Consider the following 25752-nt stretch of genomic DNA (forward strand, 5'->3'; position numbering starts at 1 on the left):
TTTATGCAAATTGCGAGAATCAAAGTTTCTGTAAAAAAGCCATTGATTGATTTTTTTATTATCTTTACCTGGCGTTATCCGAATTAACGTAGTTTAAAATATGAAAATTTGGAGGATTCCCAACAACATTTAGTGGTGACCCAGAGAGTCTACTGCCAGCCCTGCCTGTTGTTATCTGTAACGATATGGAATAGCTGCTCTTTTAAAACAATACAAACGAATTACTCTGACTTCAAATCTATTTAAAGTCAGAGAAACTGTGTGATCAGATATAAGGGAATTAAGTAACGTAATAGTAATTGACATTCATTACACTTATATATGCGATGAATGAGTCAAAGTAAATGTAATTTTATTACCTGTAGTTTCGCGACTTGCGTTTCCGTCTCAGCTGTGCCATTGTGACTCATGAGTGTCGAGATTCGTGTGTATCGTTGTGAAATTTGTTTTGCTTGCATGTGCTGAAATTTGAGTGTCAGCATTCTGTATCAAATAGAACTACAATTACTTTGGTTGTTGCAATCCTTTACATAAAGTAGAGACAGCAATACTAGGACAGGATTTCCTTTACATTTTGTTTGTGGTATCGTTACTTTCCACCTATTTTACTTCGATTGGTGACTGCTTGTCATTATAATCAAAACGGATATTTTGTGTCTTGATAAACCTAGTGGTTTATGATGAACCACCCATAAATTTTACAGGTAAGTTCCCCAAGTTTCTAGTTTATATTAAATTGTCACTATATGAGAGAGTGAGGTACAATGTAGGTGCTGTTTGGTTCTGAGCTGTAATTCAATGTTTAACTATTGGCACTGCTGATGATACTGTTTTCTAATTTATTTTCGAAAACTGCAAAGTTTTCTCTGTGTGCATAGTTGTTTCACAGAAAATTAGTAGCATCATTGGTTTTGGTGCTTTGGTAGTGGAACAGATGTGACATTCCTGTGCCAGTTGCAGAGCTGGTGAGAGCTGTAATCCCGCAGACCGCCGCCTGGGGGCAATGAGGTAGCTGCCGGCGTCTGGCTGAGGGAAGTGTAGTGTAGACCGACAGGAGGGGAATGTGAAAGAGAGAGCGAGGAAGTTTGTGTTATCCTGTAATGTGGGAATAAAGGTGCACGTCGTCCGGTAGGTTGTGGTGCGTTTTGCAAGAGCAGCGTAACAGCTGTGCGGGATCTGTGAGGTGGGAGGTTGTACTCCGAACGTGTTTAGTTAGATGTGGACTGACCATATAGTTCCAGATGGTAGGAGCATAATATAGTGTGAATATTACTACTAATATCTCATTGTAATTAGACACGGGGAGTACAGTACCTTACAATGTTTGTTGAATATGCAGAAGTAAATTGAGTGTGATATCAGAAGTGAAAATTCTGGTGATAGAACTCATATAGCAGTGATTTCGATATGTTGCAAATTGCAATAGTCTGATATAGCACCTTGTTGACCGCTGTGAAATAGTTTTCAGCGATCAGATATTACAGAGTAACAGTGTTTATTCACATTGAACTGTTGACTTTTGCAAAGTTTAGTGTAGAACTGTACTCGAGGCATTTTCCTTGAGAGAAAGGTTGCCTGTTGTTACCTGAATTACTTTACTGTTACCTAGTGCTGTGTTAGTTTTGCCACAGCGTTGCTTAGACTATTTGTGTGCACTATGCTACTTGAGGAGGAGTAAAATTAGTGAGTGACAGTAGGATTGAATTTTTGAATTGTTTATTGGAGAAGAATGCTAATTATTACTGGAGAAGTTGTTTCAGATCTTTTTTCTGCAGAGAGTCCGTTGGAGTGGCTGCCTCATGACAGCAACTCCATCAGCCTCCTCTCGTTTTCATCACTGGCGAGGTCCAGTGCTGTCCGACCATCACCAGCTGTGGCCCCCCTATCAGCCCCCGCCTCGAGCAGGACAGCCGCAACTTCTGCGTGGCCATTGGCTGCCGCCCAGTGCAGCGGCGTCCACCCTCTGCCATCCCTGGCGTTGGGATCGGCAGTCGCACTCAGAAGCAGCCTCGCCACAGCAGTGCCACCCCACATTGCAGCCACGTGCAGAGGCGTCCTCTGCCACCAGCTGTCTCTGGCGTCCACCGCTGCCCCCGCCTCCACCAGCAGCCACGCCACCTCGACGTCTCCCCTGTGCGCTGCACAGTGCAGGGCAGTCCACCCCCACAACCCGCCCCTCGCCTCCACGTCGGCCCCCGCGGCGAGCAGCGCTCTCAGCTCCCCCACTGCCCCCTGCTCGGCCACCTGGATCAGCCTGCTGCATCTCTCCTTTGCAGAGAGCCTCCTGCACAGAACACAGAAACTGCCACACTTTGCTACAACACACACACAACACAATGAAGAAAACTGCAAAAAAAAATAAGGTTCAAAATGGTTCAAATGGCTCAGAGCACTATGGGACTTAATGTCTGTGGTCATCAGTCCCCTAGAACTTAGAACTACTTAAACCTAACTAACCTAACGACATCACACACACCCATGCCCGAGGCAGGATTCGAACCTGCGACCATAGTGGTCACGCAGTTCCAGACTGAAGTGCCTAGAACCGCACGGCCACACCGGCCGGCGAGGAAAACTGCCACACGAGGAAACAACTGTTGTGAATGCAAGTCTGTCCTGAAACAAACCTACCAATTCCCCCTCCCACAATACAAAACAGTGTTCAACTCTGCATATATTGAGCTACAGCAGATTTGTTCAATCCCCCTTATAAAAAATCTTCATTCATTGTCCATTAAAAGTTGAATTATACAACCTACGAATGAATTAAGTTGTCACGTTTTGTCTCACTCATTCCTGGAAGTCAGCTCCTTTGATCTCACTACGCTGTAGCTAATGAGTGACTCATCTCAACTGCAGAACAGGCTTGTTACAGGTAATACTACTACTCTGCAGCTTAACTACCACATATCACACTGCACCTCAAGATTTTCAAAGAGGCACTTCCCTCATACAAAGCCATAAAAATTCAATCCAATTATCAGTCCATTTCTTGACACAGGCTCAGAGATACTGAAAGTTCCTGACACACAGACACACCGAATTGTTTAATACATCTCAGATATAAATAGCACCAAACTGGCAACTCTACAGCCATAAAAATGTGTGTGTGAGTGAGTGAGTGAGTGAGTGAGTGAGTGAGTGAGTGAGTGAGTGAGTGAGTGAGTGAGTGAGTGAGTGAGTGAGTGAGTGAGTGAGTGAGTGAGTGAGTGAGTGAGTGAGTGAGTGAGTGAGTGAGTGAGTGAGTGAGTGAGTGAGAGAGAAGGAGAGAAGGAGAGAAGGAGAGAGAAGGAGAGAGAAGGAGAGAGAAGGAGAGAGAAGCAGAGAGAAGGAGAGAGAAGGAGAGAGAGAGAGAGAGACAGAGAAGGAGAGAGAGAGAGAGAGACAGAGAAGGAGAGAGAGAGAGAGAGACAGAGAAGGAGAGAGAGAGAGAGAGACAGAGAAGGAGAGAGAGAGAGAGAGACAGAGAAGGAGAGAGAGAGAGACAGAGAAGGAGAGAGAGAGAGACAGAGAAGGAGAGAGAGAGAGACAGAGAAGGAGAGAGAGAGAGACAGAGAAGGAGAGAGAGAGAGACAGAGAAGGAGAGAGAGAGAGAGACAGAGAAGGAGAGAGAGAGACAGAGAAGGAGAGAGAGAGACAGAGAAGGAGAGAGAGAGACAGAGAAGGAGAGAGAGAGACAGAGAAGGAGAGAGAAGGGGAGAGAGAGAGAGAGAGAGAGAGAGAGAGAGAAGGAGAGAGAGAGAGAAGGAGAGAGAAGGAGAGAGAGAGAGAAGGAGAGAGAAGGAGAGAGAGAGAGAAGGAGAGAGAGAGAGAGAGAGAGAGAGAAGGAGAGAGAAGGAGAGAGAAGGAGAGAGAAGGAGAGAGAAGGAGAGAGAAGGAGAGAGAAGGAGAGAGAGAGAGAGAAGGAGAGAGAGAGAGAGAAGGAGAGAGAGAGAGAGAAGGAGAGAGAGAGAGAGAAGGAGAGAGAGAGAGAGAGACAGAGAAGGAGAGAGAGAGAGAAGGAGAGAGAGAGAGAGACAGAGAAGGAGAGAGAGAGAGAAGGAGAAAGAGAGAGAGAGAGAGAGAAGGAGAAAGAGAGAGAGAGAGAGAGAGAGAAGGAGAGAGAGAGAGAGAGAGAGAGAAGGAGAGAGAGAGAGAGAAGGAGAGAAGGAGAGAGAGAGAGAGAAGGAGAGAGAGAGAGAGAGAGAGAGAGAGAGAGAAGGAGAGAGAGAGAGAGAAGGAGAGAGAGAGAAGGAGAGAGAGAGAGAGAAGGAGGGAGAGAGAGAAGGAGGGAGAGAGAGAGAGAGAGAGAGAGAGAGAGAGAGAGAGAGAGAGAGAGAGAGAGAGAGAGAGAAGGAGAGAGAGAGAGAGAGAGAAGGGGGGAGAGAGAGAGAGAGAGAGAGAAGGGGGGAGAGAGAGAGAGAGAGAGAGAGAGAGAGAGAGAGAGAGAGAGAGAGAGAGAGAGAGAGAGAGAGAGAGATTTTGTGTGCCTGATAGCATATGCAAACGTATTTAACATGTACTATCATGCACAAAACTACCGGAATTATCAGAATTTTGTTTTACCTGATTTTTATGCAATCCACATAACACACGTCCTCTGTTCTCTTTTCAGTAAAGTCGTTTCACTATACAAAATGGTTACTCCAAAAGACCACAAGAGACAACTGCTCTGTGTGACTACCAGTTTAGATGCAAATTAGTACTACGATAATGCAAATATCAGAAAACATGGTATTAGAGATTACACAGCCATTACGATTGTACATGCGAATTCATTACATAGCCAACGTTTCAAAAAGCAACTTTCACCTTGAAATTGTACAACAAAAATTTTGTTTCTGCATTACACTCTCTGAATACAATCCAGCAGCTATTACTCCTGTTAACAGTAACATGAAATATGATAAATATGGTTTCAATCACAAGTGAGGAAGAGTGCCCATGTGTAAACTTGAAATGACATGACAAAGTTTTCTGTTGGCCGGAGATTGCAACCCCGGACTTAATCCGACACTTAAGTAAGCACAATCAAACATTAGAAATCGTCACTTTTAACCAGTAGCGCGATGATAAACTGAGATGACGAGATGGAAATGTTTACCTTACCAGGTTTCGAACCCTGCACCCCACTACGTTCACTTCTAGTCAAGCGTAGATGTCACATATCGGTTTACTTACACAGCAGTGAAATGTGCATATGTCGAAACTATCTGTGCTGACTATGAATCTAACATTACACACATCGTTGTTGGCTACATACAAAGAGACGTTGATTATCAAATTCGTTTTAACCAGGAGCTCCTAGCTCAAACTGACATGATATGACGAAAAGTTCCACGTTTGACTTGCGAGTCGAAACCAGTACCCATAATTATTGTTGACAAAGTCCGGAGAATTGTTAAAAACCATAGTAATTTGTCACATGTTCTTTTGTGTGTGCATGTGAACTTGAAATGACAGGCCAGGATTCGAACCCAGACACGTGTCTTTTGTGAAGGTCTTGAGGACTTTGCAGTCATGCAGAAACAATGAAAGGGCGGAAATGTATCATCTCAAAGGGATCAGACGTGACGAAAAGGGAGATTTGAGTGCAGCACCGATATTTTCCACATCTCCAGCACCAATGCAATAAGAGTCAAGTTCCCCTGTGACCTTGCACGTCGATTGGCTCATTGATTTAAAAAAAAAGAAAATATCGTGTAAGAAAGGTAACTGGTGACAGAGTTTCGACCTGGCATGACTTCCGCCTCTGTACTGACTCTCCTCCAGGTTACCAGAGGTGGGAGAGATGCTGCTTCTGCTTGTTGAAAATGATTGCCTGGTGTCAGAAACGAAGCCAGATGTTGAGCCTAGGTAGCTCGAATCATTTCAGCTTCTTTAACTGATACCTTCATGGAGGGATGGGGTTCAAAGCCACTACGTGCATACTAAAACTGGCCGCCTTAACTTTTTTCAATTTTATTTTTTAACCACTACAGCATCCTTTTCTCTACACGATATCTTCCATTACAAAGCTTTACTTTTTTATTTTTTTAGGGTGTCAGTGCCAGGAAGGTCGCGACAAAGAGGGCAGGGGCCAAGAATCCACAGACTTGTCTGCCGTGCCGCCCTTATACCTGTCTCAGCTGTCTGCTCTCTCTGTGATGTACCGACATTCTTTTTCCGGGAGTCACTGGTCAGCACCAGGCAGGCGGGGCCAAGGAGGCCAGCAGTTGAGGACTCCGAGGCCTGCCCACGATGCATCCCCCGTGTGTCACCGAGGCGATCCAATATTTTCGCGGATGATTTTTTATTTTTAATACTTCATCAAGAAGACCATGTCTTCACAGAAACTATCTCAGCTGTGAGCGACGACTTGGAAGTTACGTGTTCACGGTTGTTTGTTTTCGATTTATTTCGCAGTATCTTGTAAGTCGCCCAGTGCGTCATTTCCTGAGGTATGTTTGCCAAGTTGGTCTTCTGTTATCTTCCACTCGCTGGAAGCTCCATGCTGCGATTTCTGAATGTAATGCATAATAGTAGAAATCAGGACAGTCCCTTCTTCTGGTTAAAACAAGTTTTGGCGTACAGAATTAGGTAAATAACATTTATTAAAATGAACGAAATCTTCTCTCTTGAGGACAAAATTGTCCTATGAGATTCCTTCAACATAGAATAAGGTACTCCTGAGCTACGTATTTTAGAGTAGATTTCTGTTTCCTTAAACATAAATAAAAAAAATACCGTTTAAGAAAAAAAGAGCTTTAGGACGATTCGTTATGTTGTTATCGTATTTACGTCTTTTCCTATTCACTTTTCAGACTGTTTCACGTAACTATATTAACTAAAAAGAACTGCGAAGTTTCTCTTGTAGTTTTTCGCCTCAGCGAAGCACACGCGTGGGGGGGGGGGGGGGGGGGGGGGGCGCCACCCCGTGGTCCCGCGCCACGTCCGCTTGCGCCCGGCGTGCGTGCGGCGCCTCACGCAACGTCTGCTCGATTTGTTTCCCTCTGTTACCAGGTAACACGTTGTTCGTCCTTGTGGCCAGTTTACACCATTTCTTCATTGTAGATGGACATGGCACGTCTATATGATTCAAAAAATTGTTGGTAGGTGAGGAGTGCTGCTGTTTATCCAAATGATCTCCCAGCTGTAGTGCGACTACTTTTTGTGCAGTCACATTTCTGCTTTCGTTTTCCGTTAATTCCACGTATATGTTCCTAACTTTTATCATATTTGACGGGCGAACTCTGGTTTGGGTATAACTGAGTTCGAATTAAAGTTGTTCAAAATTATAAAAACGATTGGGGACGTGCCCTACTTCTATCGGTGGGCGCAAGACAGTGGAAGTAATTTCGTCTGGTAAGTGGGACGTGAGGTTCATGGGTGTCTTCTTCCATAGCTCATATGTTGAACGCAGGAAGAGAGTTTGTGACTTTCTCCATACATATGTGAGATTTAGTCCCCCCCTCCACATTTTCAGCTGTGGAGTTAACGTGTCAAACTTTACCTTCAAAATGTTACCACGAGTTACAAAATGACTCGAAGCTGAGAGAAATCTTGCTGCTGTTTCACGTGGAATGGGTACAACCTATGCCACGCTGTTGACTTTAGAAACCACATACATACTTGCAAAGCTGGCCTTTTAGATATCGTCAAGTCTTCTCGCGCTATGTTCTTTGACGCTAGCTGGAACGCTGGCAAGGATTTTCCTAGTTCGCAGATGTAGTACGATTTATGTTATACCTGTAGCCGATACCCAAGATTTGCATTTGGATGACCACATGTTTTGCAAAGATATTCCACGAGTGATTTAGTGTTGCTCAGCTTCGCACTCATGCAAGTTCGTGTTTGCTGATTACCTGCAATGCCTTCTCCCAGTCACCTTCGCCGGTGATCACGAGACCCACAAACGATACTCTGGCGCCGGCCGCGGTGGCCGTGCGGTTCTAGGCGCTAAAGTCGGGAACCGCGTGACTGCTACGGTCAGAGGTTCGAATCCTGCCTCGGGCATGGATGTGTGTGGTGTCCTTAGGTTAGTTAGGTTTAAGTAGTTCTAAGTTCTAGGGGACTGATGACCTCAGATGTTGAGTCGAATAGTGCTCAGAGCCATTTGAACCATTTTTTTTATACTCTGGCCATGTATGTGCAGCCCTCGTAGCTCTTTCTGCAGAGTGGCTAGCAGAGGTCCAGTGGCAATGGCAAACAAGGCCGTCGACATAGGACAACCGTGTCGCACCCAACTTGTGAACCCAAGTTGTCTGGTTAGCTGACCATTAATCGTGATTTTTGAGGTGCTGTTTTTCGAGTTGCTGTTCTTCAAAATTCTACCAGCGATGTCGGCAAAACACTTGGGAAAATCCAGTACGGTCATTGTTTCAAGAAGGCACTGATGGCTCACCTATCGAAAGCATTCTCAAAGTCGAGCGATGTACAGCGCACTGAAAAAATGGCTCTGAGCACTATGGGACTTAACTTCTGAGATCATCAGTGCCCTAGAACTTAGAACTACTTAAACCTAACGAACCTAAGGATATCACACACATCCATGTCCGAGGCAGGGTCGAACCTGCGACCGTAGCGGTCACGCGGTTCCTCCAGAGTGTAGCGCCTAGAACCGCTCTGCCACTCCGGCCGGGTACAGCGCACTGATGCCTGGGAACATGTGTCATAGCTAGAACGTGTCTATATTCACAGACAGTTTGAATGACTGATCTGTGTCTACCTGCACTAGATTCATATGGGCCAGTTACCTCATGCATTGACATTTTTACTCTGCAGTCAAGAACGTGCACTACAATTTTGTAATCGCTATTCAGGAGGGTAACTGGTCTTAAGTTTTTTACTGTGCACTGTGTGGCTGTTTCGGAACTAGCACCACGATTCCTTCAAAAAATTCCTTTGAAATTTTTCCGTCAGAATTCATTATTTCATTACACACTACGAGCAGTTTTTGGCCTCCACAACCTGCTATAAGTCTGCCGGGAGGCCCTCGGGCCCCGGCAGTTTCCTTTTGGGACTCTGCACACCTGTGGTTCAATAGAAGTCTTGTGAGGATGGACATGGTCTGTTTCGAGAATCTGCTGTCTACAACAGAAGATGGAACTAGCAAGTGCAATACAGTCATGAGGGAGCCTATCTCACCTTCTCGAAAGTAAGAATTAAATCATATATTTGTGTGTTTTGTGATCATACCAACCTAGATCACTTATAAAATAGCAGTACATGCCCTGTTATGTTCCAGCCTGGTTGTAACATTACGTTTCCTGGCGACTGGGGAATGATTTAAGTGTCTGGCTTTTAGTCACATAATAGCACAGACCACCATTTTATACGTTGTTGTGGGTGTATGCATTGCAGTTTGCAACACTTTGAAGGATTAACTATTTCTCGCATAATTTCTAGTTCAGATACGAGCATATCTTGCTAGTGGTGAAATAAACCGACATTGTGCTTCTATATGTGGCTAGAAAACAGCGTGATATGTGCTGAGTTCGGAACGCAGCAGGTGAATACTTTGTTGTAAAATCATTTCAGTTTCATCATCCCTCTACTGGTGAAAAATTTCGATACATCAAATTTTATTTTGCTTCATTCACAATCTCTGCCCAAAACAAAACTTTATGCCCCATCATATCAAGTTTTAATGCTGTTACATGTGGTTAAAATGATAGTTAAGATCTCTCGTGCTTTGTTAGCCAAGACAGTAGTGAGTGGATTGGAGTCCTGGGTCCCAGTCCAATACAAAACCATGTAGTCTGAAGTTGAATTTTGACTTTGGCAATGTCATTTATTTTAATGAACTTGAGCTTACAAGCACTGACGACTGTCACCTCTGGTAACAGATCTTCTGATATTTACGTTATTGTGGAATTGGTTTTCATATGGACTATAACCGTAAAGGGCAGTTTTCTCTAGTGGTCTGTTGTAGTAATAATATTGTGTAGTGAAACGACTGTATCAGAAAGAGAGCAGACAAACTGCAAGACCGTTAGGTTATGTGGCTGCATAGAAACCAGGTGGAACACAGTTCAGGTCATTTGGCTTCTTCTGAGCATGATAACACATGCATATAAATTGTACAGGCACGACACTCATCTGGTTGTGAAAAAAATTTTAATGTTATTAATGTGATACTTCGATCATCAGACAGCATTCACAGCGTGTTTTAAAACCTGACCTTTGAAAGGTACAGATAACGAAATGGTTGACAGTGTGTTTCAAAGGAGGGGAAATTCAGTACAGCAGGCAGTGCAGCAAGGTGGAACTAGTGACTTGACAACAGAAAGAGGCTGTGGCAGTGCAACAGTTACTCGTCATGAAAGTATTACAATATAAATCTAAATAATATGGTTGACAGAAATTTAAGTATTTTTCGAACGAGGGTCCTCCCTTTGTAGGCACACATGAAACCATGAGGCAGTTAAAGTAAGCTATGTCATAGCCCAGTCACGGAAAAACAAACACTGATGTACTGATGTGTGTGTGTATAGAGGGGAGGGGTTATGAGCAATGTTTGTGACTGATGATGTATTAAGTTGTGCTGTGGACTTGATACTGAAATTAAATTAAGTTTGTCCTCCATATACAGTAGATGTGAATGGTAAATTCCATGAGAACTGATGTCTAGAAGGCCTGGCATGGATACAAGGGGAGGAGGATGAACATGGGATCATGAGACATCCTCCCTGAAAAATAGGAAAGCACTGTATCACTTCACTGTATGAAGTAAAAAATAATTCTGCTTGCATGCCATTGTATCCATCTTATTTTAATTATTAAAATTCTAAGAATTTTAGTGTGAAACTAAGTATAATTTTTGAGGGGGAGGGGGAGTGAAATCAGAGAAAGACCGCGGCAGCTCCAGAACCAAACATTGTATATGTGTCTGCAACTGACACCCATTAGTGTGAGAAGTATGAGGCAGTGGCTTGGGTTAAGATCACTAATTACAGTATGGATCTAATACACATCAACAAGATAACTTGTAAAATATGCACAAATAGTTCTACTGGTGTAACTGAACTTTGGTAATGTAGACGTATAGTTTTTTTCAGTAACTGTAAAATTTTACCATGAGTGAAAGGTCTGTCGTAGGTTTGTGAGTAGTGGATTACGGTGTGGGATTTGTTCAAAGTATTTTCATTGGGGGGAATGCAGTGGGGAAGCCAGTGGTCATTTTAGCATGATTTTCTCCTGGGAATGTAGAATCTGTAGTAGAAACAAGTTAATAGAGGAGCAGGACCGTAAGATCTGTGCCCTTCAGGTCCAGTTACAATGCGCAAAGGAGGAACTAGATAGGTTGAGGAGGGTGAAGGGTGGTGGGGAATGGGAACTGGCAGTTGGCAAGAAGGTAGCTAGGAAGAGGAGGTATTCAGACAGTTTCACTTTGCATACATGCAATAGATACAACCAACTGTCAGAGTTGAGTGGAGAGGAGAGGAGCCTCGTGTAGCCGTAGATGTAGGTAACTTGCAGCAGTCCTCAGCAATTAGGAGGCCTAGGTTAGTTGCAAAGTCTAGCAGAAAGAAGGTTCTGCTGCTAGGTAGTTCCCACGGTAAAGGTGTGGGCCAGCAGTTGCAGGAAGTGTTGGGGAGTGAGTACCAGGTCACCAGCATTGTGAAGCCTAATGCAGTAGTGCAGGGTTGGCTCAGGTGACTGAAAGCATAGGGGAGTTATGTAAGAATTTTACGAAAGAGGATCAGGCAGTGATAGTGGGTGGAGCAGGGAACAGTCTCGATAGGGACGGGGAATATGATGTCAGTGGTGACTTGGTTAAGACAGCTACTCAATCTGGTGGCACTAATGTGCATTTCGTGCAACTGTTTCAGCGTCATGCTCGGCCTCACCTTAATGGAGCTGTTAGGTGCGTTAATGTGGGGCTGGGGAGGGCACTGATGGTGGAGGGCATGGATCACATCTCAGTGGTGCCAGTTGGGTCTATCAGTAGATGGGGTTTCACTAGGCATGGCCTGCACCTCAACAGGTGTGGGAAGGGGAGGCTGGCTAATCTTATAGGTGACAGTGTAGTGGGTGGTGGTGGTGGTGGTGGTGGTAGTGGTATCACTCATGGAAAAATTCCTGTAGTAGTTGGTGTTAGAGCTGCACCTTTTTTAGACTGAAGTCAGCTGATAGGTATACCTGCTTAAAGGAAGTGCCTGTAACAAAGGGCTCACCTCCAGAGGATGTAATGTTTCCAAGTAGAGAAGGAATTAGCATATTTCATCAAAATATAAGAGGTATTAGAGAAAGTTTGTGAACTGCTAATAGATGTTAACTCTGTAATTATTGGTATATCAGAGCACCACTTAAATAATTTGATAATTCAGAGGCTTCCTTTACCAGGCTACAGATTAGCTGGCTGTTTCTCAAGGAGTTCCTTGTGGGGTGGAGGAGTGGCTCTGTACGTAAAAAACAGTATTTCTTTTGAGTCCATAGACGTATCACGAGACTGCACTGGACAGATATTTGAAAGTTGTGCAGCATTAGTTGAATTTAGTGAAACTAAACTTCTAATTGCTGTTGTTTATAGGTCCCCTAACTCCAACTTCAAAGCATTTTTGCTTAAGCTAGAGAGGGTTTTTGATTCACTTTGTCGGAAGTACCAGAAAGTAGTTAAATGTGGTGACTTCAGTATTAATTTTGTACATGATTGTGCAAGAAAAAGGATGTTGGTAGATCTCCTAAATTCATATGATCTGATGCAGACTGTGTTTTTTCCAACTAGGGTGCAGGGGAGCAGTAGCACAGTCATAGACAATATTTTTATTCATTCTTCATTACTAGGTGAGCATTCTTTTAGTAAAAGGGTGAATGGCCTTTCAGACTGTGGTGTCACCGCCAGACACCACACCTGCTAGGTGGTAGCCTTTAAATCGGCCGCGGTCCGTTAGTATACGTCGGACCCGCGTGTCGCCACTGTCAGTGATTGCAGACCGAGCGCCGCCACACGGCAGGTCTAGTCTAGAGAGACTCCCTAGCACTCGCCCCAGTTGTACAACCGACTTTGCTAGCGATGGTTCACTGACAAAATACGCTCTCATTTGCCGAGGCGATAGTTTAGCGTAGCCTTCAGCTACATCATTTGCTACGACCTAGCAAGGCGCCATTATCAGTTACTATTGATATTGAATCATGTACTGTCAAGACCGACGTTCACCATTAACGGATTAAAGTTAAGTATTCCACCAGCTACATCCTTTTTTCTAAACTGTAATTTCCTTGTCCTGTTCCAGACCTCACGCCAGCCTGCGTGAGCTAAAACGCGTGCCTTTCGGCCTCCTCCTAGTAACACAGTGTTGGCTCTCCTGCCAACCGAAACACAGACCATGATGCACAAATTTTAACACTAAAAGGTTTTTGTACTCAAACCAATGTCTTATTTAATTACAAACTACGTAGGAAAGTTAATCCAACAGCAGTAGAGAGTTTTGCAAAACTTGTCAAGGAACAAGAGTGGTAAGATGTTTATAGTGCCGATAATATAGATGATAAATAGAATGCTTTCCGTAACACATTTCTCATGCTCTTTGAGAGTTGCTTTCCATTACAACATTCTAAACGGGGTACTAGCAGTAATGGACAGTCCGGTTGGCTGACTAGTGGGATAAGGATATTGTGTAGAACAAAGCGGGAATTATATCAAAATGTTAGAAGTAGTCACAATCAAGCTACAGTAGCCCGCTTCAAACAGTATTGTAAGGTGCTTAAAAATGTTATTAGCAAGGCAAAAAGTATGTGGTATGCAAATAGAATATCTAATTCACAGGATAAAATTAAAGCCATATGGTCAGTTGTGAAGGAAGTGTCTGGTCAGCAGCACAAGGTTGATGATATAAAGTCAGTTCGCAGTAATAATATTTCTGTTACTGGTAAATCAGATATATGTACAGTATTTAACAATTATTTTCGGAGCATTCGCGGTGAATTAAGTAAAAATTTAGTTTGTACAGGAAATCATATAAATTCCTTAGCAAATGCCTTTCCGAGATTGACGTCTGAAATACTCTGTGATACAGACAAGAGGCAGATTGAGTCAATAATTAAATCACTGAAGACTAAGGACTCTCATGGTTATGATGGAGTGTCTAGCAGACTATTAAAGTACTGTGCTGCACATGTTAGCCCTGCATTTAGCCATATTTGTAAGTTTTCCTTTAGGAATGGCTAGTTTCCTGAGTCATTAAAGTACTCAGTAATAAAGCCGCTTTATAAAATGGGAGAAAGGGATAATGTAGATAATTTTAGACCTATTTCTATGCCATCAGTGTTTGCAAAAGTTATTGAAAAGGCTGTGTATGTAAGGTTAATTGATCATTTTATATCACACGATTTGCTATTAAATGTACAGTTCGGCTTTAGAAGTCGTTTGACAACTGAAAATGCTATATTCTCTTTTCTCCGTGGGGTGCTGGATGGGCTAAACAAAAAGTTTCGAACACTTGGCGTATTTTTTGATTTAACAAAGGCATTTGACTGCGTTGGTCTCACAATATTGCTCCAGAAGTTGGACCATTACAGAATAATGGGAGTAGCTCACAATTGGTTCACCTCTTACTCTAGCAACAGGCAGCAAAAGGTCATTTTTCACGATGTTTATAATGGCCATGATGTGGGATCTGAGTGGGGTACTGTCAAGTGGGGGGTGCCACAGGGATCAGTGTTGGGGCCGCTCCTGTTCCTTATTTATATAAATTATATGCCCTCTACCATCATGGGTAACTCTAAAATATTTCTGTTTGCTGATGACACTAGCTTGGTAGTAAAGGATGTTGTGTGCAACATTGACTCAGTTTCAAGTAGTGCAGTACATGACCTCAGTTCATGGCTCGTAGAAAATAAACTAACGTTGAATCACAGTAAGACTCAGTTTTTACAGTTTCTAACACACAATTCAACAAAACCTGACGTTTTAATCTCACAGAACGGGCATATGATTAGTGAAACTGAACAGTTCAAATTCCTAGGTGTTCAGATAGTAAGCTGTCGTGGAAAGCCCACGTTCAGGTTCTCGTTCAAAGACTTAATACTGCTATTTTCACTATTCGAACGATATCGAAAGTGAGTGATACTTCGACACGTAAATTAGTCTACTTTGCTTATTTTCATTCACTTATGTTGTATGGTATTATGTTTTGGGGTAACTCTTCCCATTCTAGATGGATATTTTTGGCTCAGAAACGGGCGGTTCGGGCAATATGTGGTGTGATTTCACGAACCTGTTGTCGACCTCTGTTCACGAGTCTGGGTATTTTGACACTGGCCTCTCAATATGTATATATCTTATTGTCGTGTCTTGTTACCAATATTAGATTATTTCCAACAATAAGCAGCTTTCACTCGGTTGATACTCGGCAGAAATCAAACCTCCACTTGGATCGGACTTCCTTAACTCTTGTGCAAAAAGGTGTGCAGTATACTGCTGCATCCATTTTCAATAAGCTGCCACTCGAATTCAAAAATCTTAGCAGTAATCCACGTGCTTTCAAATATAAACTGAAGAGTTTCCTCATGGGTCACTCCTATTCTGTTGCTGAGTTCCTTGAAAAATTATGATTCTCATTGTATTGCTGATAGCGTTTGATTAAACTTATGGACTGATTTTCTTTCAGGTTCATGAACATTTATTTTTATCCATTATTACTTTTATGTTGTATGTTCATGTACTGACACGTTCCATGACCTTGGAGATTTGCTCCTCAATTTGGTCCTATGGAACTTGACATGTAAATAGATAAATAAATAAAAATTACTGTTAGTAAAAATATTACCGTTTATAAAAACTTTCTCAAACTTAAGAGCCTGTGTCATTTCCCACAGGGTGCAGAACGAGTTTGGAGTGATGTTTTAAGTTTTTTCAAGAACATAAATAACAATTCTAATATGTTCATTGTTTCAAACATGAATTTTCATGTTAGTCTTTATTGAATAAAAGAAACACACTGAATGATTTACAATACTGGCTACAAGTTCATTAAAACTGGTTCACGGAATGCACGTAGTGTCATGTCAAACACAAGATTTCCAATATGCAAATTGCACATAAAATACTACGTAAGTATTAAAACCTAGCTGAAAAATAAATGATAATTTATCAGTGTTAATAGCTATTAGACTTGTATGGACATATGTTATTGTAAGATAGTGCAAAAAGAAAGGAAACTCTGGTTGCAGACCCTCATTAATGCTCACCAACTATCAGAGGTGGAAAGCAACAACAATAGATGGGATATATGTATATAATGTCATAGTGAGTGTCACAGTAGAATGAAAGTCTGTAGTGTTCACTGGGTGGCTATAGTAAAGCCATAGAGCAATCGACAGGCAGACAGGGGAGGGAAACTTGTTCATGGAAGACACAGTAAATCATGGTATTCTGTGTGTCACAGAAGGGAATGTATCCTAGTACCACGTGAACTTTATGTAAGGGCTGAATAGAGAGGAGAACAAAATGAGATGGGAAGACTCAATTTTATGAGACCAGCCAGAACCGCCATGAGGATTGGCTCTAGTCTCATGAGGTGGCCTCACGCTGCAAGAGGTGTGAGCAGCCATACACTGGAGCACCGATGCTTACTTCACCTGGTCTTCTGAACATCTTCCATACAAGCTCTGACAGCAGACCATTATTATTTTTATGTAACGTGCCTTTAGATCAATTAGAATCTTCCATGCAGAGTTTGGATTAGGAGAGAACGAAGAATTATGTTGGGTTGGTTACTGATATATGGCTTGAACATAGAAAAAAGTGACAGACAACTATGCAACAGACAAAGCTGTAGTACTGAGGTGTGAATAGTGATTACTCTGATAGTCTGCTTTACTACATGAAGAAAATTCCACAGGTCAACACCAGCAATCTAAAATTATAAATATGTTGCCGCCTTTCTATAATCATTCTGCAGTACACTACCTTGCTCTAGGTGTTGGTTGTAAGTGACTTACTCGGTCTCATCTTTATGCAGTGTGGCACTATTCAAATGTGTCTCATTGTCATCTTCCACAGAGGCACTGAAGATGTTTAAACGCTACTTTATGTGAACAGGCTTACAGCAACCTGTACAGGCTGCCGGCTGCAAACTACACACATCACAGTGTCTGAGCCCTTGCTGGGCAATACAGCTTTGTGCCCACAGCAGAATGGGCCATGCTCTATTCGCACAGTGAGTGTACCATTTCTACTGGCAGTTGATGCCAAAACCTAAACAAGCCCTTTTTGTAAGCTATCATGAAACGACTGTCTACGATGGCGTATTTTATGGCATAGACACATCTAAAGAAACTCAGTGGCAAAAATTATAGAGTTGGAAATACGCAGACACACATCCAGAACTGAGAGACACAAGTGAGTGGGCTGTCTCACACTAACCTGATTTTTGGTGGTGGATCGTACAGCAGCGGGCTCACTTCGATCAAGTCTTGTGGCTGCTTCCACATGGCATCCGCCCACCCCTGAGTGGCCATCACCTCACGGGTTCGTGTCTTCATAAATTCGACGGCAGCCCGCCTGAGGTCTCTGCAGGAGTGGCGGACTGCGAGGGCGGCTGCGGCCGCAGCGGTCTCCACGGTCAGCTGGGCGGCCACCTGCCGCTCACACTCCGCCTTCAGACCCGACACGCCGTACTTGTCCGCTGCGGCCAGCAGCTGGGTGGCCATCGCGGGCAGCTGGGGAGCCCGCAGGGTGTACAGGTAGGAGACCAGCTGCCTCAGCACGGGGCCCCCCACGTCGGCGATGCTCACCACGCCAGTGCTCGCCTCGAGGGTGTCGTGGGCGAACATGGCGGCGAACACGGGGCTCCTGTCCACCAGGACGGCCCTGTGCGCCACCAGCCGCGTCTCGCCTGCCACGAGCATCACCATGGCGTCGTCCCCGGCGTCTAGGTGGTCACCCAGGCCCACGGCCACGGTCTCCGTAACGTCCTTATCTGCTTCCATTGCTGACGATTCTGAAACACGACATCATCGAGCAGCCCTTTCAGCTTACAGGGGACTGTCGATACTTCTACCGGAAACAACACACCTGTCTCCAGCGACACTTTCTGTCAGACTGATGCCACTGGTGAATAACTGCAGTTCTTTAATAATACCGTTTTCAAGAGTTTCTTTCAGCTCATTTTATTAGGAGAACAAGCTCCGTAAGCGGCAGGGGAGCGCCACTCGCGGGCGCGGACCGAGAAGGCAACACCAGGAGGCCACCACCGCAGTTGGAGGCGGCCGGAGTGGGCGCGGACGGAATAGGGAACACCTAGAGCGGCAGGATAGCGCGACTCGCGGGCGCGGACCGACTAGGGAACGGCAAACAGAACACCAGGCACCGGGCAGACATAAATGTGCGACCCGGTCGAGCAAGCAGCCAGTCTCAGGGAACACCTCATGAAGACGTCAAGTGATGACGTCGAAATATCGCGTTTGCAAGACACTGATATCCGGCAGAAAACCCGATTTCCACGAGATCTCATATAGATCATTGTTATACTGACAAACGCCATACGAACTAGCGTGACAAATTTTTAAGACACTGAATGCAGACGACGGAAAATTTTCTATTGTAACACCCCACCCGTTGCTGGCAGAATTTTGCATGTGTGTTCGACCCTGACAAACAACTTACAGAGAAATTGGGCGTGGAACTGTACGCAAAAATGGATAACGCTAGATTGAAATGTGGCCCTGTCACCCCTAATTAATTTGCGGTGGTAGTATTGGCGACAAATCACACCTATTTTTACTTCCAAATATGAATGATCACGGACACTTAGGGTGTTCAATGACACCAGACACATACACAAAAATAAAATAAAGCGAAAGAGTGAATTCAGAATCAACTACTGAAAGTAAAGGCTCTACTGAATCACAATAATTTTATTCTAACCTTCAGATCAATGCTGAATAAAACACAAAGAACAATTTACAAATTACCCTCCTCACTAGCATTGGCAGTGAACTGTGTTAATCGGTCCAAATGCGATCTCTCATAACTTGGCTCACCGACTGACATCGACACAAAACGCAAAATACGAAGAACCTCTACACCCGAAAGTATCGTGAAGCCTCTGTGGAAACAGCAATTGCACGTGATCCAACTATTTAACGTTACTCCTAACACAGGCCGAAGCGGGAGCGATCTCACCGTAATATTCCTGTTGCAGCGGCGGTCTCCGACGCCGACGGCGCGGCCGTCCGATCGGCGTGTGGCGTCTCGGAAAGTACACTCCTACAATACTCGGACAACAGACAGCTGTCCGTAAACTTCTCTAATTACGACAGTCTTCCCCGCACCAAAGAGCTGGCGCGGCTAACGTCGTCTCAGAACGAGAGACCAAGACGGGAGACGACTTGGCTAACGTCCTCTCAGTACGAAAGCCCGGAACGGAAGACCTCGACAGAGAGTCGAGCAAGATCGCTCTTCACCTCTGTTGTCCCACCTCAACTTTTACCGAGCCAAACACACCGCGAGACAGGCTCAAAATACCCATTTTGCATGTGCCGCCCAATGTATGGCCTGGGAATCTTAAGTTTTTTCCAAAGCTAGAGCCACACGTGCAGGCAAGAATAGTTTTACTGGAATTTTTCTCCTAAGAAACCACTCGAGATTTTCCCGGCAAAATTCCCCGTCGTTCCGAACGCAGACTCCTGTATTGAAAGTTGTTATTCGGAACTCCTGGCCTGCACCATTTGAGTTACTCGGAGGCGTAAAATTAGCGGGACATAGGCGAGGGCACGCGCAGGAAAGCCTGTCCAGCTACCCACTGCTCTGTTTTGGTAAACACCTGAGCATCTGCAGCCTCAGAGGCTGGCGGCAGCTGTGGCCTCTCTAAACTGATTACAGAACTTCCCCAGTTGACCATTTCTGCCGTCAGGCTGCGGCCTTCTGCGGCTAGGCGGGGAGGTAGCCGAGCTCTGTCTCGCATACTGCGTATCTGCAAAGTTTTATGATTAGAAAAACGCGTAATTCTCACTGTATTACCTAGCCTGCGTGCCGATGTGTTTCCACATACATTTCCTACGCCGTATTTCAGATTATTTACCAACTACTCATCTCCAAAGCGACAGCGCCGCCGCTCAGTCGTTTTTATTGACGTCAAGTGCTCGCAAAGTGATTATAGTCACGTTAAATGGACTCCTGTAAGGTGCAGGACCGATGCCACCTTACAGTATCAAATAATGTTAAGTAAGTTTATGCTAAAAGGGAAGTTAATTCGAGTGCAAATCAAAACAGTTAATCACGTAAAGTATAAATAAAATACCATAAAGTTAAATATTTATTTCCGAAAAAAGTACAATTCGAAAGTGTGTAATTTGGCGATTGGTCAGTCATGAAAAGCCCGGGCTAACGCGGGAGGATAATGTATTTCTATTGGCCTTAAACAAAACTGATCAATTAGAAAGGAGTATTCTTCGTGCGTCTTTTGTCTTGGATACAGAATGCTTACGCCAGTCTAGAGGAGTCGGAGTCCAGCCTTTCAATGGTACGGTTGTGTGTAGTATGAGCTCCAAAGGAAGTTATAATTTGCCAGTTTTAGCTGTGGTACACGACTCAAAAGTGCTTTAAAGTGATGGCAAATTTATTCTGTTCTTTTTTTTTTAGAAAGTACGGATTTTGTAAGTAATTTTGTGCATGAGAAAAGACAAATTCCGCTTGGCATATTGAGCAGATCGGTCACCGAAACCTTGATTGTATTAGATACCGATGAACTTAATAGTGTGGCGAGCATTATCGTATAAGAGCAATTCTTACTTAGTAGCTGTTCAGATTTCGGGATATACGTTGCCATAGACTTGCTAACGTGAATGAAAGGGTTAGTGCATGGCTGTGTTAGGATTAGCACGGGCTTCGCAGCGAACTTTTAATTCTAACTTCAGATTATACCGAAGTTTTATGAGTACTTCTACCTTTCACTCAAAATTAAGACCTTTTCCGAATTCTTAGAATAGTTACGTTGTATGCAGCAGCCTAGGGCGGGTCGCAGTACGGTAGGTTTCTGCTCGGCTTTCCTACCGGCGATCTGCTGCAACGAGTTCACAAGCAGGTGCAGGACAGAAGGAACCACGCTGCCCCACATGGTGCATAGGCCGGGAAAACAGTTAAAAAGCCGTAGTACATTGAATCCGTGGTTGAGAGAAACTTTGTGAGAGACCTAATCGTGAATGATAATGAAAAATTTAGTAAATTGTTACATGCAGAAGTTTGAATGGAAACCGTTTCAAGTTGCCAGACATACTTAGAAGAAAGATGTTGAACAGTCACAATAACAACGAGGGCACATCGAAGCAGCAGACAGCGTCACAGCGGTATCAGCGACCAGCGGTACGGCAGGGCCGCGATGCCAACTTACACGACGAGCGGGGACCCTGAAACTGGTACGGCAGACGGAGGAGGTCGGACTCTCAGTTTTAGCACGCCGAGGCTGCATCATTCAACGAAAGGTAAGTTTGTTACATTTGTTCTGTGTGTGTGTGTGTGTGTGTGTGTGTGTGTGTGTGTGTGTGTGTGTGTGTGTGTGTGTGTGTGTGTGTGCGCGCGCGCGCGCGCGCGCGCGCGCGCGCGCGCGTATTGAGACACTGAGTAACATGGAAAGTGAAAGATTTTGTAAATACGAAAAAAGAGGAAGGACTTTCATTCAGTGTAAGTGCTTCGAAGATTAGCAAGCTTGAACAGACAATAGCGACCGATAAGCTACACACATATTATATGAAACACTAATAATCCTTCTAAAATCAACTGAAATCTACCCAGAGTTAATGTGCTAAGGTTATGACACGATTCATACGACATTGCTGCTATTTCGCTCTACTAGCAGTTATAATGATAACTAAAGTACAAGAGAAGGTTTTTGACGATGTTTGTTATTTATGGACAGTCGAGTAGAATCTACTTTAACTATATCAGTTAATGTAACTAGTGGAGGTAATGTAGATCCTGAAAGTGACATTAAGTATGAATTCGGTAATGTCTCCTACATCTGACATCATTCTCACTGCAAAGACCGACTTCTTTGGGCGCTTCATCAATTCTGTGGTATGCCCTTCCTAATCGAAATCGAGCAGTTTTCCAAATCTCACATTAACCTTGGATTAGCGTACTCACACTTTCCCCAATACACCTATCTTGTACAAGACAGGAGTAAACGAATCTGTCACATTACGTATATGTTTTTTGTTCTATTACAAGGCTTTACACTTATTCTATTAAGTGAGCAGCACAAGAAATTAAGCTTCGAATTTAACCTACAGTATTCAGTTTACATGTTACTTCGTACTTAAAAACGCACGTTGTTAACATTTTACTTCAACAGTGCAGGCCGGCCGTTGTGGCCGAGCGGTTCTAGGCTCTTCAGTCTGGAACCGCACGCCCGCTACGGTCGCGGGTTCGAATCCTGCCTCGGGCGCAGATGTGTGTGATGTCCTTAGGTTGGTTATGTCTAAGTATTTCTAAGTTCTAGGGGACTGATGACCTCAGATGTGAAGTCCCATAGTGGTCAGAGCCATTTGAACCATTTTTAAACAGAGCTGTGGCGAAGTTCCGCCTACTTTCTGTTGCAGCTGCGAGGATAATATTTCCAATAGCGACCGATAAGCTACACACATTATATGAAACACTAATAATCCTTCTAAAATCAACTTAAATCTACCCAGAGTTAATTTGCTAAGGTTATGACACGATTCATACGACATTGCTGCCATTTCGCACTACTAGCAGTTATAGTGAAAACTAAAATGATAGATTCCAACCACGTCGTTATTTAACTTAACCCCGTCGCAGTATTTGGTAGTGAAAAATAACTTGACAGTTATTGATAACCGTTAAAAATAATGGTTATCAAAGAATAACTGGAACCGTGATAACGGTTACTCCAGAATAACCGTTTGGCCAACCACTAGTAAGAAGTGTTGTCGGTGGGCGCGTAGGAGGGGGCTGAAGTAGGGGGAGGGGAGGGGAGGGGAGAGCTGCCGGCGGCCGACAGGTGGTGGGGGGTAGGCGCGGTGCGCGGCGAGGTCTGCGGAACACGGCCAGGGCAGTACTGTGTGGTCGTGAGTGGCGACAGTGCGGTGACGTCTGGCGGACACGGATATCCCACGACAGTCCTGTGGGCCCAAACTTGTTATGTGGAGCGACTTTAGGAACAGCTGTTGCCACAAGCTGCCGACGAGCAATGCCTTTAAGCCGTCGGCACACGGACCGTGCATCCGAACGTTGAGCGTACCCAGTTTCTGACGTCATAGCGTGGAATAGCACGTTCGGGAGTCTTTCCGAACGTGCAGAGCAATATCTGGCACGTCAGATATTCTGAGCGTGCGTCTGAGCGTTGACCAATGAGATGGCACAACGCCACCTACGTCACACGCACGTCGTCTCCCTTCAGTACAGAGATGTGAGGCGCCACATTGGCGTTCATTTCAAGCCTATATGTATAAATGCGGTTTCTGAGCACCACCAAATTGAGAATCACTGGAAAACCCGTTGTTAACTGTGTGATTCGTTCCAATAAAATAATGACAAACATCGTATTCATGGCAAAATAATTATTGTAACGAGCGTATTATGAGAGTAGGCTATTTGAAAGCAGCGATACACTGAAGATCCACCCAAAACGCATTGTTCTTTGTACAATTTGTTATAATTAAATTTCAATTAATAACAATTATATACGATTAACGTTTTTAGCAAGGCGTAACAATATTTTTTAAGAGGAGGAAGCGGTTTTTGGTTTTGCGTAATGAGTAGCGTCACTGTCCAGTAATGAGGCTTTGTTTGGGGGCGGTGGTTCGCGTCTTAACACTCTCAAAAAATTTTTTTCCTAACATTCGCGTTTTTATTTAGTTCTGATACTTTATTATTAGTGTAATATAAGTATATGCTATAATATTTGATGTTACGTAAATATAAGTTCACCTTTTTTTGAAGGGCAACTTTGTTCGATTGGCTTAATTACAGGACACCTTGCGCTACTTGTATGAAGGTATTTTGCTCCTTTTTCTTTTACGCTTCGTAATTCACATGTTGCAAAGATTCTGCTGCAGTGATCAAGTAAGACTGGCCTTGGGGTTTTACTAAAATGTGGGAATGATGAAATAATGTTTGTAATGGAACTATCATAAGCTTGTGTCCTTATTGGTTGGACATGGTACTTTCCTTTTCGTGGACGATGGAGGAAATGTGCGTTTTAATAGAGCTAACGTGCGAATTTAACGCGTGCCCGTTGAGTAAACAGTGTGATTTACGAACTGGAAACATCCCTGAAACTGCCGCTGGAGTGCGTTGCTATCGCGTATACCACGTTGGGGCCCACGTACCGTATGCACAAGTCGCATCGTTCCTGAGCGTTCAGCAGCGCGTTGAACTCGGCACGCTCAACGTTCACGTTCAACAGCACGGTCCGTGTGCCGTCGGCTTTACGTCCCACCAGCAGCAACTCACAGAAGATCTGACCAGTTTCATCTTTAGGCTGGACAAGGGTGGCCAGCGTAGGAGTTTTTCTTAACTGAATGAAGAGGGTTCACTTCAGCAACTGTTATAGACTAATTAACTTTACCGCAATCATTTACCTAACAGAGTCCTATCCATTCACCATTACTGACCCCGAGAACAACACCAGTGAAACTATACTAAAATATTGAAAGTGATTCCTTATTTAATTTCGGTAACCAAGATAAACACGTGCAATTTAGAAAACAGACTGCTATTCAAAACCGTCATTTAACTGCAGTGAACTTTGTTTTTCAAAGCAACTAGTTAAAGAGTAATAACAAAGTTTAAAAGTATAAATTAAATGCCTCTTCACAAAATATTACCACAGAGTGATATGTTTTTGTGTGCGGTGCAAACTCTACTCACATTTGCAAATTACGTCAACAGAGTGTTTACATGTCTAGTTCTGCAGGACCAAACTGAGAAGCTAATCTCCAACGTCATGCAATGTGTCAGTACATAAAAGTACAACATAGAAGTAATAAGAGTGAAATAAAATGTTTATGAACGCAAAAAAGACAAGCCATAAATTTATGTAAACACAGTCCATAACACAACACAGGAACCAGTTTAATATTTCAAGGAACTCCTCGACAGAGCAGAAAGACTGAGCCATGTGGAATCTCATCAATTTCGATTTAAAAGCGCGTGCATTACTGCTAAGATTTTTTAATTCTTGAGCTAGCTTATTGAAAACAGGCGTACCATATACTGCACACCCTACTGCACAAGAGTGAAGGAAGTCCGATCCGGTAAAATTACTGATTCTTTGCTGCATTAAACATTACGAGCTTCCCACGAATAAAAAATGGCTCTGAGCACTATGGGACTTAACTTCTGAGGTCATCAGTCCCCTAGAACTTGTAAGAGGTGTATTACTCATGAGCTGCCTGCGATATGCAAGGTATAAGAAAATCTCTGACCAGAGAGCAGTGTTGACTGCAGTACGAACTGTTTAGCTGTAGCAGTAAGTTGTTGCTAGTCTGGAGTCTGCTCTGGTCTGGTATGGTGTATCGTGTTGGCTGGCCCGGTCGCGGTGCAGCGATGTCGCAGCCTGAGTATTATTGTGTAGGGTAAAAAGCAGCCTCGCCCATATGTAGTAATGTTATCTCAAGTCGCATGTAAATGTTTTTAAAACTCTCTTAATAATAATCTTCCTCAGAAAAAGTAACTTTTAACAACCATTCACTTCAATTTAAAGAATTTACTAATTCCTCCGATCCATAATTATCCCGATTAGTGCAACAGAAAAATCAGTTGCTTCCTTTCATAAATGACAGATAGGTCGGCCAGCATTGCACAGAGCTGTGCCGGAAAAATTT

General features: G+C 43.7%; 1 protein-coding gene across 1 annotated transcript in view; it reads right to left on the minus strand.

Annotated features, from left to right (window-relative positions):
- Positions 1-1699: 1699 nt before the first annotated feature.
- LOC124719848 (ankyrin repeat domain-containing protein 65-like) overlaps positions 1700-25752 on the minus strand; it is a 48456-nt gene continuing 24403 nt past the window's right edge. The window contains exons 2-3 of the mRNA XM_047245033.1: positions 17330-17906; positions 1700-2284 (exon numbers count right to left, since the gene is read on the minus strand). Of these exons, the coding sequence (XP_047100989.1) occupies positions 1798-2284; positions 17330-17895 (1053 nt within the window). The 5' untranslated portion in view covers positions 17896-17906 and the 3' untranslated portion in view covers positions 1700-1797. The remainder of the gene's footprint in view (positions 2285-17329; positions 17907-25752) is intronic.

This window comes from Schistocerca piceifrons, chromosome 11 (genome assembly GCF_021461385.2).
Source record: "Schistocerca piceifrons isolate TAMUIC-IGC-003096 chromosome 11, iqSchPice1.1, whole genome shotgun sequence".
Taxonomy (NCBI): domain Eukaryota; kingdom Metazoa; phylum Arthropoda; class Insecta; order Orthoptera; family Acrididae; genus Schistocerca; species Schistocerca piceifrons.